Source organism: Talpa europaea (assembly GCF_964194135.1).
Source record: "Talpa europaea genome assembly, chromosome: 10".
NCBI lineage: Eukaryota > Metazoa > Chordata > Mammalia > Eulipotyphla > Talpidae > Talpa > Talpa europaea.
In genome coordinates, this window is record NC_140077.1 from 75,798,892 (window position 1) to 75,811,812 (window position 12,921).

The window sequence follows — 12,921 nt, forward strand, 5'->3', positions numbered from 1 at the left end:
TTCCGTAGCCTCTGCAGCATGAGTTCGATTCCCAGCCAGCCAGGGAGCTACCCACATGGCACAGCAGACCTCTCCTGCCTTACCCGCTGCTCCCCCTCAGCAGTGTATTTCAGTCAGTCTGCATGTTCTGTTCCCCACTCTGTCTCTGGTGAATCCTCTCACCGCCCGCCCCCACCCCCGCACCTCTGGCCTGTACCCCATGCATAAATAAACAAATTTAAAAAAAATTCTTGTCCCCCACCTTCCCAAGTAATTTTTTTTTAAGATTTATTTTTATTTATTTATACATACAAGAACTGAGTTGTAGGCCAGAGGTGTGGGGGGTAAAAGGGTTCACCAGAGACAGAGTGGGGAGCAAAACAGGTGGATCTACTGAAATACACTGCTGAGGGGAGCGGCGGATGAGGCAGGAGAGAGCTGCTCTGGTGATGGAACCATGCCGCAGTGGCTAGTGATAGCTTGACAGTGCTGAGACTCTAACCCCTGCACCACCAGGGAGGCCCAACACACCATCTATTTTGACTAAAAGCATAGGGCCTCTTTTCTCTCCACACCCCCCTAGCACAATTTTGTGCTTACTTTTTCTCTAGGAAATAGGCTGTGCCAGAGTCCCCAGTACCCAAGATGGATTTGTTTTGGCTGGAAGGGGATGCTGAGCTGGGTAACCATGGTCTTGTGCGGAGTGGGTAGTGTAGGGGTCCCTTGTGCAGGGGCTGGAGGAGGCTGTACTCCTGGGCTCTGGGTTTTCAAATCCTCCAGCCCTAGCTGGGATGTCTTTCAAGGCAAGACTTTCAGGGTCTGTGGACACTCAACAAAGGCTTCCAACTGTGTCATATCAGAAGAGCCAGCTGTTTGGAATTGTAGGACGTGAGGCAGAGAAGACACCTGGGTTGATGGCTGACAGCTGTGATTAGGAGGCTGTGGAGACTGCCCTTGAGTTTGGAAGCTGTGGGTTTGCTTGGGTATGCCCCTAGAGCAGAGACTACTGGGCCTAGAGGAGAAGGCCCCAGACACCAGATGGTGCAAGCCGGCCCTGGGGCTGAAGATGGGGGCTGCCCTCACACCCTCGCTCCTCTTCGGAAAGAGTGAACATTTTTGGCAGAAAGCTTGAGAAGGAAGAAGTCTTGGGGGCTGGAAGGAGAGCTGCTTTCAACTGACTAGGGGACCAGAGGCAGCTCCAGAGCTAGGGGTAACAGAAGATGATGCCCTTCTAGAAAGCCTCTTCAGTGAGAGAAGACTGGCCTGAGGAGCGGTGGGAATTGGGAGGTGGAGTTTGGCCAGAGACTTGCTGGTGGGTGCAGGGGACACCCTTTCCAATCCACTGCCGCCATCCAGGAGACCTTGAGCCCTTTGTTGCCCCTCTGGGCCTCCTGGCCCAACTCCTCCTGACACCACCAGTTTGCCTTCTGTTGGGCCCTGAACAATTGCTTCTACCTTAGCTTCACTCTGCCTTAGGGTACAATTATTTTTATCCTATTAAATTATACATTTGTATCATCTACTGAGGGTGGTTACTACTGAGAAATAGAAAGAAAAAGATGAGAGAAGAGAGTGGGATGGGGAGAAAAGCACCCAGAATGAGAGTAAAGAGAAGTAATTATACAGCTGCTAGTAATGTCCCGCGTGTCAGGTGTCTCAACAAGTGTTCCACGTGTTTGTTTGAATTTAACTTTCACAACCATCTTCCGAGGTCAGCATGGCTACTGTCTTTTCGTGGACGATGAGGCCAAGTGTCCAGGAAGAGGAGCACTGGTTGCTGGCGATGGCAGGTGAGCCCTGGGCCTCCAGCTGCGCCTCAGCAGGGAGCCGCCCTGCCCTCCAGCCTCTCCCGCAGCATTTTTCCGTAGCCCCTGTGCTTCTCTTCTGATGCATTTTTGAAACTCCTCACTGAGTGAATGATTTGAAATTGTTTATTGCCTGTCTTCACTGACAGGAGATAGACTGCGGAAGGCAGGGACCACCCGGATTCATAACGGAAGTCACAGCCCTTGCTTGCATGCCAGTGCCTGATCCATGGTGAGTACTCAGTAAATATATGCTTACCCCAAAGAAAACACACTGGCAGAACACAACAAAAATAATTCTTAGACTCTGCTACTAAAAATGGAGCTACCATATGACCCGGCAATTCCACTCCTAGGGATCTCCCCAAAGGACACAAAAACAGTGATTCAAAAGAGCACCTGTACACCTATGTTTATTGCAGCACTGTTTACAATAGGTAAAAGCTGGAAACAACCCAAATGCCCAAAAATAGATGACTAGATCAAGAAGATGTAGCATATATACACAATGGAATATTATTCAGCAATCAAAAAAGATAAACTCATGCCATTCACAGCAACGTGGATGGGGCTAGAAGGAATTACTCAGTGAAATATGCCAGAAGGAAAAAGAAAAATATTGGATGGTTTCACTTATAGCAGGAATATAGAGGAACCAAATAAGACATCAGTGTAAAAAAATAATAACAGTACAAAACACAACAAAGCAAAAACAGACAATTATAAATCAGAGACATCCTGCAGGGGAGGAGGAGGGAGAGGGATCAGAGGGAGGGAGGGAGGAGCACAGGGGACTGAGGTGATGGCGCATGGGTGCGTTGGTGAAGGAAACTCTATGGGGACTACCCCTGAGGGTGTGGGGGGAAGCAAATATTGTTTAAAAATGAACAATGATGTAAAAAAAATTTAAAAATTATTTAATTAAAAGAGAATATTCAGGGGCCTCCCCTGGTGGCACAGCGGTTGAGCGCTGGGGACGCCAGCTCATTTCCCGGCCAGCAAGGGTCCCACAAAAAAAAAAAAAAAAAGAATATTCACTGCTAAAAAATATAAACTAAATACACATTAGTTTCACACATTTGTAGCAATTTATTTGAAAGATGAATGTGTAAGTTGCCAAGAAAAACATAAAAATGTTAAGAAGTATTTTAATAAATGAGATGCATTAAAACATAAAAAAAAAATTCTTAGACTCTGAAAAATAGAGGAGTTACCCCAGGGATTGGGGTGGGGCAGGCAGAGGTGGGAAGAGAAGGCAGGCGACAGGGCAGGGCTGGTGGAGAGTGAGGTGTGTGCACAGCTGGAGGTGTGAAGTTGCACTCCCCAAATTATATAGTTATGTAAATGCAGATCAATAAACTCAAGGGAAGGGCCTCCCCAGTGGCACAGTGGTTGAGTGCTGGGTTGTGAAGCTGCCCGCAGCCCCTGCAGCACCAGTTCGATCCCCGGCTGCTCCCCGGCCACCAGAGGAGGGTCCCACATGGCGCCCACTCCTGCCGCCTGCTGCTCCCCTCAGCAGTGTACTTCGGTCCTTCTGCCTGCTCTGCTCCCCGCTCTTGTGAATTCTCTCACCCTCCCGCACTTCTGACTGTACCCCGTGCATGTACAAATAAACAAAACAAACAAATAAACAAATAAAAACATGCCTCTATTAAAAATAAATAAATAAAAAATTAAAAAAAAATAAATAAACTCAAGGGAAGGGCCTCCCCAGCAGCGGTTGAGCGCTGGGTTGCGAAGCTGCCCGCAGCCTCTACTGCGCCAATTCGATCCCTGGCTGCTCCCCGGCCACCAGAGGAGGGTCCCACATGGCGCACAGACCTCTCCTGCCGCCTGCTGCTCCCCTCAGCAGTGTACTTTGGTCCTTCAGCCTGCTCTGCTCCCCGCTCTGGCTCTGGTGAATTCTCTTACCCTCCCGTGTTTCTGACTGTACCCAGTGCTTGTATAAATAAATAAATAAATCTTTAAAAAAAAAATAAACTCAAGGGGAAAAAATATAGAGGCTTATTGTCTACCTCACAAATGGCAACCCCTAGGATTCAGCGGCTGTCAGGAGGGCAAGACTTCCAGTCTCTCCTTTCCATGGCCTGAAAGCAGGGCCTCTGCAGCAGCTGGAGCAAGACAGGCCTTTAGAGAGTTTCTTCTCTTTGAGCATCCTTTGAAAGGCTTGCAGCTGAGACTAACCCAAGGAAGCATTATGCTCCCAGAGCAAATGCCAGGAAAAGTATTGCAAGTCATGGTGGTAGCTGCGGGTAAATCTCAAAAGGAAGGGTTGGAGAGTTTCAAGGAGTTAGTGTGAAATTTGGAGATAAAGCTCATCCCCCTGAATGTGGAGGCACCAAATTGCTCTAAAGTCAAGGATCATTTCTTACTGAGAGATGGTGACATTCTTGAAAAGGATATAGATGGAAATAATTCACTGTGCAGTGGTCTCACACAAAGCTTCTCAGCCTGGGCCTCCCCTGGTGGCACAGCGGTTGAGCGCTGGGCTGTGAAGCTGCCCACAGCCTCTCCAGCACCGGTTTAGTCCCCGGCCACCAGCAAGGGTCCCACATGGCGTGCAGACCTCTCCTGCCGCACCCGCTGCTCCCCTCAGCAGTGTATTTCGTCAATCTGCCTGTTCTGTTCCCCGCTCTGGCTCTGGTGGATTCTCTCATCCTCCCACGCTTCTGACTGTGCCCAGTACTTGTATAAATAAATAAATAAATCTTAAAAAAAAAAAAATAGCTTCTCAGCCCACTGAAGTTCTGAATCTTTCATCATGCAAATAATGGTCAGGCCTCATTTTTGCACTACTGATATTCAAACAAACAAACAAAAATGATAGCCCCCTTTTTCCTGTCTTCTCAGGCCCGCCTGCCTCACATCTGGACTGTGGTCCCCCTAGCCAGCCAGCCCCCATTCAGTCTGAACCTAAAGCTGGACCAGGGGCATTAAACGCCAGGGCCCAGTTTCTGTCCCCGATGATCCCTGGACTCAGCAAATGCTGGTCAAGTGACTGTTTCTCTCTGGCTTGGGATGGAAAGATGCCAGGAAAGATCGAAGCTTCTACCCTGATGGGTTACACCAGGGCTTCTAGGAGGGATTTTGTGGCAGGAGGGAGGGGGAAGGAGATTGAATGTCTCTGTGACTTGTGCAGGCTGCATGATGGATGAGAGTGGAAAGCCCTTCTATGAACCACGCCAGCCCTGCTGCAATAGTATCTCTCCCCATGGCCCAGAATTATATTTCCCTGAAGACACTGAATCGTGCTCTGGATTTGTGTGTGGGTGGCGACCTGCAGCTCCTCCTTGGGCCCCCAAAAGTCTGTCTGCAGATGCCCCAGCAGAGGAAGGGGCAGCTGAGAAAAAGATTTGAACCTGCTTCCTTAGCTCCTCGGAGCTCCATGGAGAAGGACACCCCTTTATGAATTTCCTGATTTTGGAAGATCATTCTTTCTTTCCCAAACAGCCTGCCAGTTTTCAATCTGGGTACAGTGAGGGTTTATTTTCTCTCTCCCTCAAGACGTGGCCAACGTGGGCCGGGACCTTTGATGCTCAGCACTCAGGTTCTTGGCAGAAGACAGTGGGTGGCTGGAGTGGTTCCGAGTGTCTTAGATTGAGTCTCTTTCCCGGGGCTGTAAATAACTGGGAGTCCCCCAGCACATTACCAAATACAGTAGAGAGGAGTCAATGGACCACGCGTGACCACAGCAACACCCAACCCGGGGTGGAAACGTAAAATACGTGCTAGACCCGGGCTGGCCCACTCGTGAGCCTGACTGCCCAGTCCCTGCTTTTCTGGCTCTCCGTGGCTCTGATCTACTCCTGCCAGCCTCTGCATTTTTGTATCTTTTTCTCATTGCGTGGCCCCCTTGTCTTTAAAAGGCTAAATGCTCTGTACTAAATTTGGTCACACAGCGCTCCAAGATTCCCTGGAATGTCCTCAAGTTTCAAACAGCTCTGACGGAGAGGCAGGCCCGCCCCCCACTCGGGGATTGGCTTCTCTGTTCAGGCCAGACAGTAATCAGGTCTTATTGGCCGCTGGTTAAGCCAGCCAGGGTCCACTAGCCCTGGGCTTGGGGAGGCTTCTGCTTCCAGTTAACACTTCAGCATCTGTGGCACAGCCGGGCAGAGGAGCTGTGGTCCTCAGCCAGCTGGGGGTTTGCTCCCAAGCCCATCCACTGCATCCAGAACAGCTCCTTTCTCCCCTCTGCCAGCCCCCCGACTCCCTCAGCCCCTGCAAGAGCCGCAGCCCACTTTGCCAAGATGTCCAAGTCCAAGGTAGCCAAGTACCGCCGGCAGGTGAGCGAAGACCCTGATATTGACAGCCTGCTGTCCACCCTGTCTCCCGAGGAGATGGAGGAGCTGGAAAAGGAACTGGACGTGGTGGAGCCAGACGGGAGTATCCCCGTGGGGCTGCTGCAGAGAAACCAGACAGAGAAACAGTCCACGGGCACGTACAGCCGGGAGGCCCTGCTCAACTTCTGTGAGAAGGAGACCAAGAAACTTATTCAGAGGGAGATGTCCATGGATGTGAGTGAGTGGCCCTCGAGGGCTGGGGGGCTGGGGACCCCGACTTCTGGCTAGGCTGCCTTCCTTAGAGGACAAGCTTTTGTGGCAAAGGATTTAGCGCTTCAGCTTCAGAGCTGATTCCCACCCGCTAGCAGCAGTGTGAGTCTCACCCTCACGTCTGTCCCATAAGCAGAAGTGGGTATGTTGGAGGAACTCATAATAATCCCACAGTGTGCAAGCTGGAGGGTGTCCTTGAAGTGTTCACTGTCAAGTGGACACCATCCTGCACTCCCCTCACCTGTTGTTTTCTTCACATTGGCCCCATCCTGTTGTGAGGAGGGGGTGGAGGGATGGGATGATGTTTGCAGTCTCTCCTGGCCGCCCAGAAGAGAAAGCTAAGCCCTCCTGGCCAGAGAAAGTCATTGTAAGTGCTCTGGCCCGACGGACTTCCCATGGCCCAGTGACCATCTGAGGAGGCTCGGGGGCTGCACAAAGCAGTGGGAATGGCCGGCTTGGGAGTGAGAAATGGTCTTACTTGAGAGCTTCGGGTTCATTCCCAGGGAAGATGGAGTTTTCACACTTGCTGCCCAGGCTGGTGGCCCCTGTGGAGGCCTGCAAGGCTCCTTGGCTGGGAGACTCAGGATGGAGATGTCTCCCTGGGGTGTTTCACCACCAAGAGGGAGCAGAGGAGGGGCAAGGGCTGACTCTTTTTAGTAACATCTGCCCACATCTGGGTTAGGCTTAAGCAAAACCTGCTTTCTGTCTCCTGGGCTGGCAACAAGGACTTTTCTTTCTTCACCATGCATTTCCTGAGTTGTTGGACCCTTTTTCCATGGTCGAGAGCATTTAGAGGGAAGCCACTCTAAATCTTCTGCTGATTCTCTGCTATTCCACACCTACTTGCCTCACGTCTTGTACATGGTCCATTACTGGTGAATTTTTTTTAAACATTTATTTTTATTTATTTATGCATACAAGAACTGAGGTGCAGGCCAGAGATGCGGGGAGCGAGAGGATTCCCCAGAGACAGAATGGGGAGCAGAACAGGTGGATCTACTGAAATACACTGCTGAAGGGAGCAGTGAGCAAGACAGGAGAGGTCTGCTGCGCCATGTGGGTCAGCTCCCTGGCTGGGGATCGAACTCATGGTGCAGTAGCTGTGGATAGCTTCATAGTGCTGAGACTTAACCCCTGCACCACCAGGGAGGCCCCTGATGGATTCTTGAAAGAAAAAATTAGGTCTCGTTTCTTGTCATTTACTTCATACCCATGGAAACTGAGGCTCAGAGCCTCAAATGACACATTCATTCTCACAGAGGAAATGAGACAGACGGTGGTACCATCTGAGACTTCCAAGGAGTATCTGGCTGGGTATGAAATTGCATCGCACACTCGTCATGGGGTGCGTCGGTGGACTCAGCCCTGGCTCCTTGAGTGTGGCATGGGCCGGTAGGAAGGAGGCAGGAAGGATGAGGCAAAGTGAGGCTGAGCCAGAGCTCTGCTCTGTCCCCACCACCCCCAGGCCCATATTTAAGGCTTTGCCAAGAAGTTGGAAAGTGATTGGAGCAAAGAGGAGCAGAAATTCATTATCCTGAGGGCAAGGTGTTTGCCTGTGATGCAGCTCTGCTAATGAGAAATAAATATCAAAACATTTATGGGAGATAAAAACCACATATAGGGGACTTTCCTCTAGACCAGGAAATACAGGGAAGGAAATGAAATGCACCCAAAGGCTTGGCACCTCTGTGACTACCTCCCCACCCCAGTAAGCCCCAAACATTCACTCTGCTCTCTGCCTTCAGTCCCGGCCTCCTCCAGGCTCTGCACCCTTCTCCCTGGTGCCCAGTGGTGGCTGGTGCTCAGAAAGATACTCCTGGAGCCAAAGTCAATCACAAAACCCTCTTAATCCCAAAGTGAGGTGTTCAGGCCTCAGAATTTGAGGGACTCTGACGCACCTGAAAGTTTCCTCCTTTTTTCCTCAGCCAGTTAGTGCTGCACAAGCCTTTTGTCCCGGCACACAGAGCAGGTATTCAGCCTCTTGGAGTCTCGGTTTCCTAAGAATAAAATGCCTGTCTCTGGGAATTGTGGGGCTTTAGTCAAAGAAGGGGTGGCTGAGTCCTGGCTCCTGCCAGGTATACCCAGCGCCAGTCAGAGAATGGAAGGTACACACACACACACACACACACACACACTTGTACTTCACCTGGTGTAAGAAGAATGGTTCAGGGGCCATTTTTCCCTCAGGGGGCCCACTCACTCTCACCCCCGAGGACCTGCGTCGACACAGAGGCCAGTTGGTGTGCAGGACACCTCCTGAGCCGAGGGTCCAGGTCATCTCTGTGAATCTGGGTGATGGGAGTGAGCCTTTAGAAAGAGTGACTTCTCAACACCATCAGCAACACGGAGAGGGGGAGGTAAAGAACGTGGGTGTCAGTACCAGCAAGACCGGGTGTGAGTCCTGGCGTCTCCTACTATCTGTACAACCAGGAGGCCCCAAGTGACTGTCTCCTCATCTGCAAAATACCCACCTCCTGGGACTGTTGTGGAAACTACAAGGGATAAATAGTGTAAAGCACTTAACACAGAGCTGGGCAATAAACACTCAATGAATGGCAGCTATGAAATTATTAGCTCATTGGGGCCAGGCAACCCAGAAGTGAGAGCAAAAAGCAAATCGCTAGCCCTGCACAGGCCCTCCTTTCCCAGCGTCTCCTGAGGGCTGTCCAGCCAGGTTATTCCACCAGTGACCGATATAACCTGGCCAACCCTGGAGGTCAGGGTTGGGCCTTCGACCTCTGGGGCACAGAGCAGCCAGGGGCTCCTGGCTGGGCCTGGCTGCAGCTCTCACTGTTGGTGGCCTTTGCTGCAAGTAAGGAACTGGCAGTCAGTCAAAACGAAGTCACTCTGAGCCGAGTTTGCTGGACGTGAGGAAGTACATAGCAAGATGAGCCTGACTGGAGAACCTTCTACATGCAAAGCATCTTCACCCTTTTATTTAAGCCTCACAGTTCCTAGAAGATACGTATCTTTTATTCCCATTATGCAGGACAGGAAACTGAGACTCAGAGTCTCCGTGGTCACATAGCTGATAAGAACTGGCTTGGTGGAGAACTGTGTGTCCCCTCAGGGCCATAGCAGGTCACAGAGAGGAGAAGCAAAGCCAGTCCCTGCGTGAAGAATTGACAACCTGGGCCCCAAAACACACACACACACACACACACACACACACACACACACACCACCACACCATCATCACCACCACCACCAGGAGGCATCTGCAGAGCAAGACTAGGCGTTTATGGGCTGTGGGAGCAGGGGCTGCTCCACAGGAATCAGCCCTCTGCCCTCCCCCCACCCCCACTGCCGCCCACCCCATCGTGACTATAGGAAAATAACAATCAAAACCAAGAGTGCAGAAAGAAAACAGAATTTAAAAATAAAAGCCAAGTGTGCATTAGGGATCAAACCTGTTAAAATCAGGTGTGGATTAGGGAAAGTAAACTCTGAACAGATGTCACTTGGCTTTAAGGAATTTTTGTTCATTCCTTTTAGGTGGGATGATGATATCATAGATATACTTTTTAAAGGGTCCTTCTCTTTTAGACAGAGTACTGAAAATTTTATGGAGGAAGACGATAGGGATTAGAGAATTAGTTTTGTTATGATGTGACCAGGGAAGTGGGTGGGGGTGGCGATGAAGCAAGATTGCCCACTGATTTGTGATTGTGGCTCAAGGTGATGGGCCCATGGGGATGCTCCTCACACCCACCCCAGCTTTTGTATATGTTTTTGAAAATTTCCATAATAAGTATTTCTTTTTTAAGATTTCTTTTTATTTTATTTATACAAGAACCACGGTACAGGCCAGATGTGCAGGAGAGTGAGAAGATTCACCAGAGACAGAGTGGGGAGCAGAACAGGCAGACGGACCAAAAACACTGCTGAGGGGACCAGCGGGTGAGACAGGAGAGGTCTGCCGCGCCATGTGGGTTGCTCCCCTGCCGGTGGGGATCGAGCCGGCACTGCAGAGGCTGTGGACAGCTTCACAGCACTGCACTCAACTGCCTGAGCCACCAGGGAGGCCCAATAAGTATTTCTTTTAATAGTCAGAAACCAAGAGTGGAAGGCAGGCTCAGTTTGGTTTTAAATTTTGACTCTTCCTGGGGAGGGGGAGCCCCAAGATCCACCCTCTAACTGTTATACTGGCAGGGTCTAGCCTGGAAGAACTTTAGGCTACTTCTCCCTGAAGTGGATCTCCTGGAGCAGTTGTCACTTCTTTCATGATATTCCCTCCCCCAGCCATGTCCCTCCCATGCCTCTTCCAGGTTAATTCTTAGTTGTCCTTTGGGTCTCAGGTGCCAATTCCTCCAGGTAGTCCTGCCTGATGCCCAGGCAAGTTTAGACACCTTGTCTGATCTGAGCATTCCAACATTGGGGGCTGTACCACCCACCCCCAGTCTTGAGATCACACTGTCATCATGTCTGCTATCTTTCTTGCTCCCTCACTGGCTTGTGTGATTCTGGAAGGCAAATTCTGACACAGGGTCTGGTCCTCATTGGGGCTTTAGCCTCTGCTTATTGAATGAGTGTCCACAGGGGGTCAAGGTAGGCAGGAGGCAGGGCTAGATGGAGCTGACCCCTGCTTCCCTCCCTCCCTCAGAAAAGGCAGACTCTCCGCAGTGTGTGCTGCTTTCCTTCTGCCCAGGTGGAGGCCCTTCTGCCCCCAGACAGGTATGCAGCCAGCCGTTCAGTGAAACCCTCATCCTTCGCTCAGGTTTCAGGAACCGGATCCTAACAGGTCAACTCTTGTGTACTCTTTCCTTCCCAAGTGGGAAGACTATCTCCAGCCTGCCTCCCCCTTCCCTCTCGCTGCCATTGCCAGGGCTGGGGATTAACACCTGTGCCAGGCCAGGAGCAGGGGCAGCTGAGCTGGGGGATGGAGGAAGCTCTTTTAGTTTCTCCCTTGGGGTAAACCCAAGAAGTCAACCCCATTAGCCAGTCCCTGCTGTGCTCAAGACTCCTGACAGACCCCTCTCTTCCCTGCCTGCTCAGCCTCAGCACTCCCCTCCCCCACCAGCTCCAGTGCACAGGCATCCATGGGATCCCAGTGGTGATGGAGTGCTGGGAAGCCTGAGGCCTGAGGCCACAACACCAAGCCTGCTTGCCCTTTGCAGAGAGCTAAGCCCTATCAGCAATGCCCTGGGCAGCACGACTCATTGCTTAAGGAGATTAACCCCCGACTGGTACACACCCAAAATAGCCCTGGAGGCCTGGGTGGAGAGGGCAGGAGAGGTGATGGGGGCCTGTTGACCCAGGAGGCAAGATCAGGCACCCAGGAGGCTCAGACAGTTTAGATAGCTCCCTGGCGTTTGAAAGCTGCCTCCACTCACATTTTGAAAAAGCACTTTGGAAAAAAAAGAGAAATCAATTGATGATTTCTTAAACTCAGTGGTGGGATGGACCCTTGGGTGTTTTCACTTTTGTTCTTACTCATTTGTTCACGTTTTCCTTCTGTATATAGTAATATTGACTATAAAGTATCCCAAGGGGGTGAGGCATCAGCACCTGCTCTATCCTCAGCACTGCCCCCAGGCTTCCTTCCTTTTCCTTTTCAGGGCAGCAGTGAGAGGAGCTTGGCTAGGCAGGATTTTCTGGGAGAGGGAGACAGCACAGATGGACAGGACAGAGGGGGACTTGTAAAAATGAAGTGGCTCAACGGTGCAAAGAGGATGGCAAAGGTGGGGTAGAAGCCCAGTGACCAAGGGGAGACTGCTTCAGCATCCGCTGCTGGGGGCGTCAGGGTTTCTGGGATCTTCAGTGGCACCAGGCTGAGGCCGGAGGAGACCCATTTGAGCAGACAAACAGGCTGGGGACCAAGCTCTCATTGAATCTGTATGTGTACCCGCAACCTCTCTCTTTACCCAAAAGACCCTGGAGTATCTGTCACCCAATGTGGGTCCCCCTCAGCAGGGCCACAACATGCAAGGTCTGGGTGAGGTGCCCAGGAGAGGGACAGAGGACAGGGGGTGCTGAGTGCTGTCCTTGTAGATATGAAGTCTAGATGCACATGGAGCATTAGAGCAAGAGCTACTCTGAGAGGAGACTGGGCACGCATGTGCGCATGCATACACACACACACAGAGTAACAACCAGAAAGTGCAGTGAGTGGGGAGCAGGGGCTGGGCATCGAGAGCCACACGCCTGCCAAGTTACATAAATAGGAATATTCAAGCCCACAAATACACAGGCCTTTCCAAAACAGGCTGTGCTTTCTAGTTTATTGGACTACTTCTGGCATAACTAGCAAAAAAAAGGAAGGGTCTAAGTCAGAATTTCGGTTACGCTCGAGGGTTTGCGCAGGCCAGTGTGGGGGGCAGAAAACCCATGGGTGTCGGGAACCAGATAGCACCAGGTTTGAATTCTGCTTCTGCCCCTTGCTAAGCCAGTGAACTCAAGTGAGTTCCCTGAGGGAGGAAGCACACCAGCTCTGTTGAGTGACCGCTGGTGCCAAAGGCGGCATCGGTGCCAGCTCATTTACTAGCTCTTGAGGCTCCACTGCTTTACCTGTCAAGTGGGATGATACCATCAGCCTCTAAGGGTTCTCCTGAGGATTAGATGGTCTAGGATATTGAGGAGTTTGGCAC

The 12,921-nt window shown here is 51.1% G+C and overlaps 1 protein-coding gene across 1 annotated transcript in view; it reads left to right on the forward strand.

The window, feature by feature from the left end:
- Positions 1-6,031: 6,031 nt before the first annotated feature.
- The window catches only part of LMOD1 (leiomodin 1), a gene marked incomplete at both ends in the record, with an annotated part of 37,583 nt that continues 30,693 nt past the window's right edge, over positions 6,032-12,921 (forward strand). The window contains one exon of the mRNA XM_084245534.1: positions 6,032-6,298. Within this exon, the coding sequence (XP_084101660.1) occupies positions 6,032-6,298 (267 nt within the window). The remainder of the gene's footprint in view (positions 6,299-12,921) is intronic.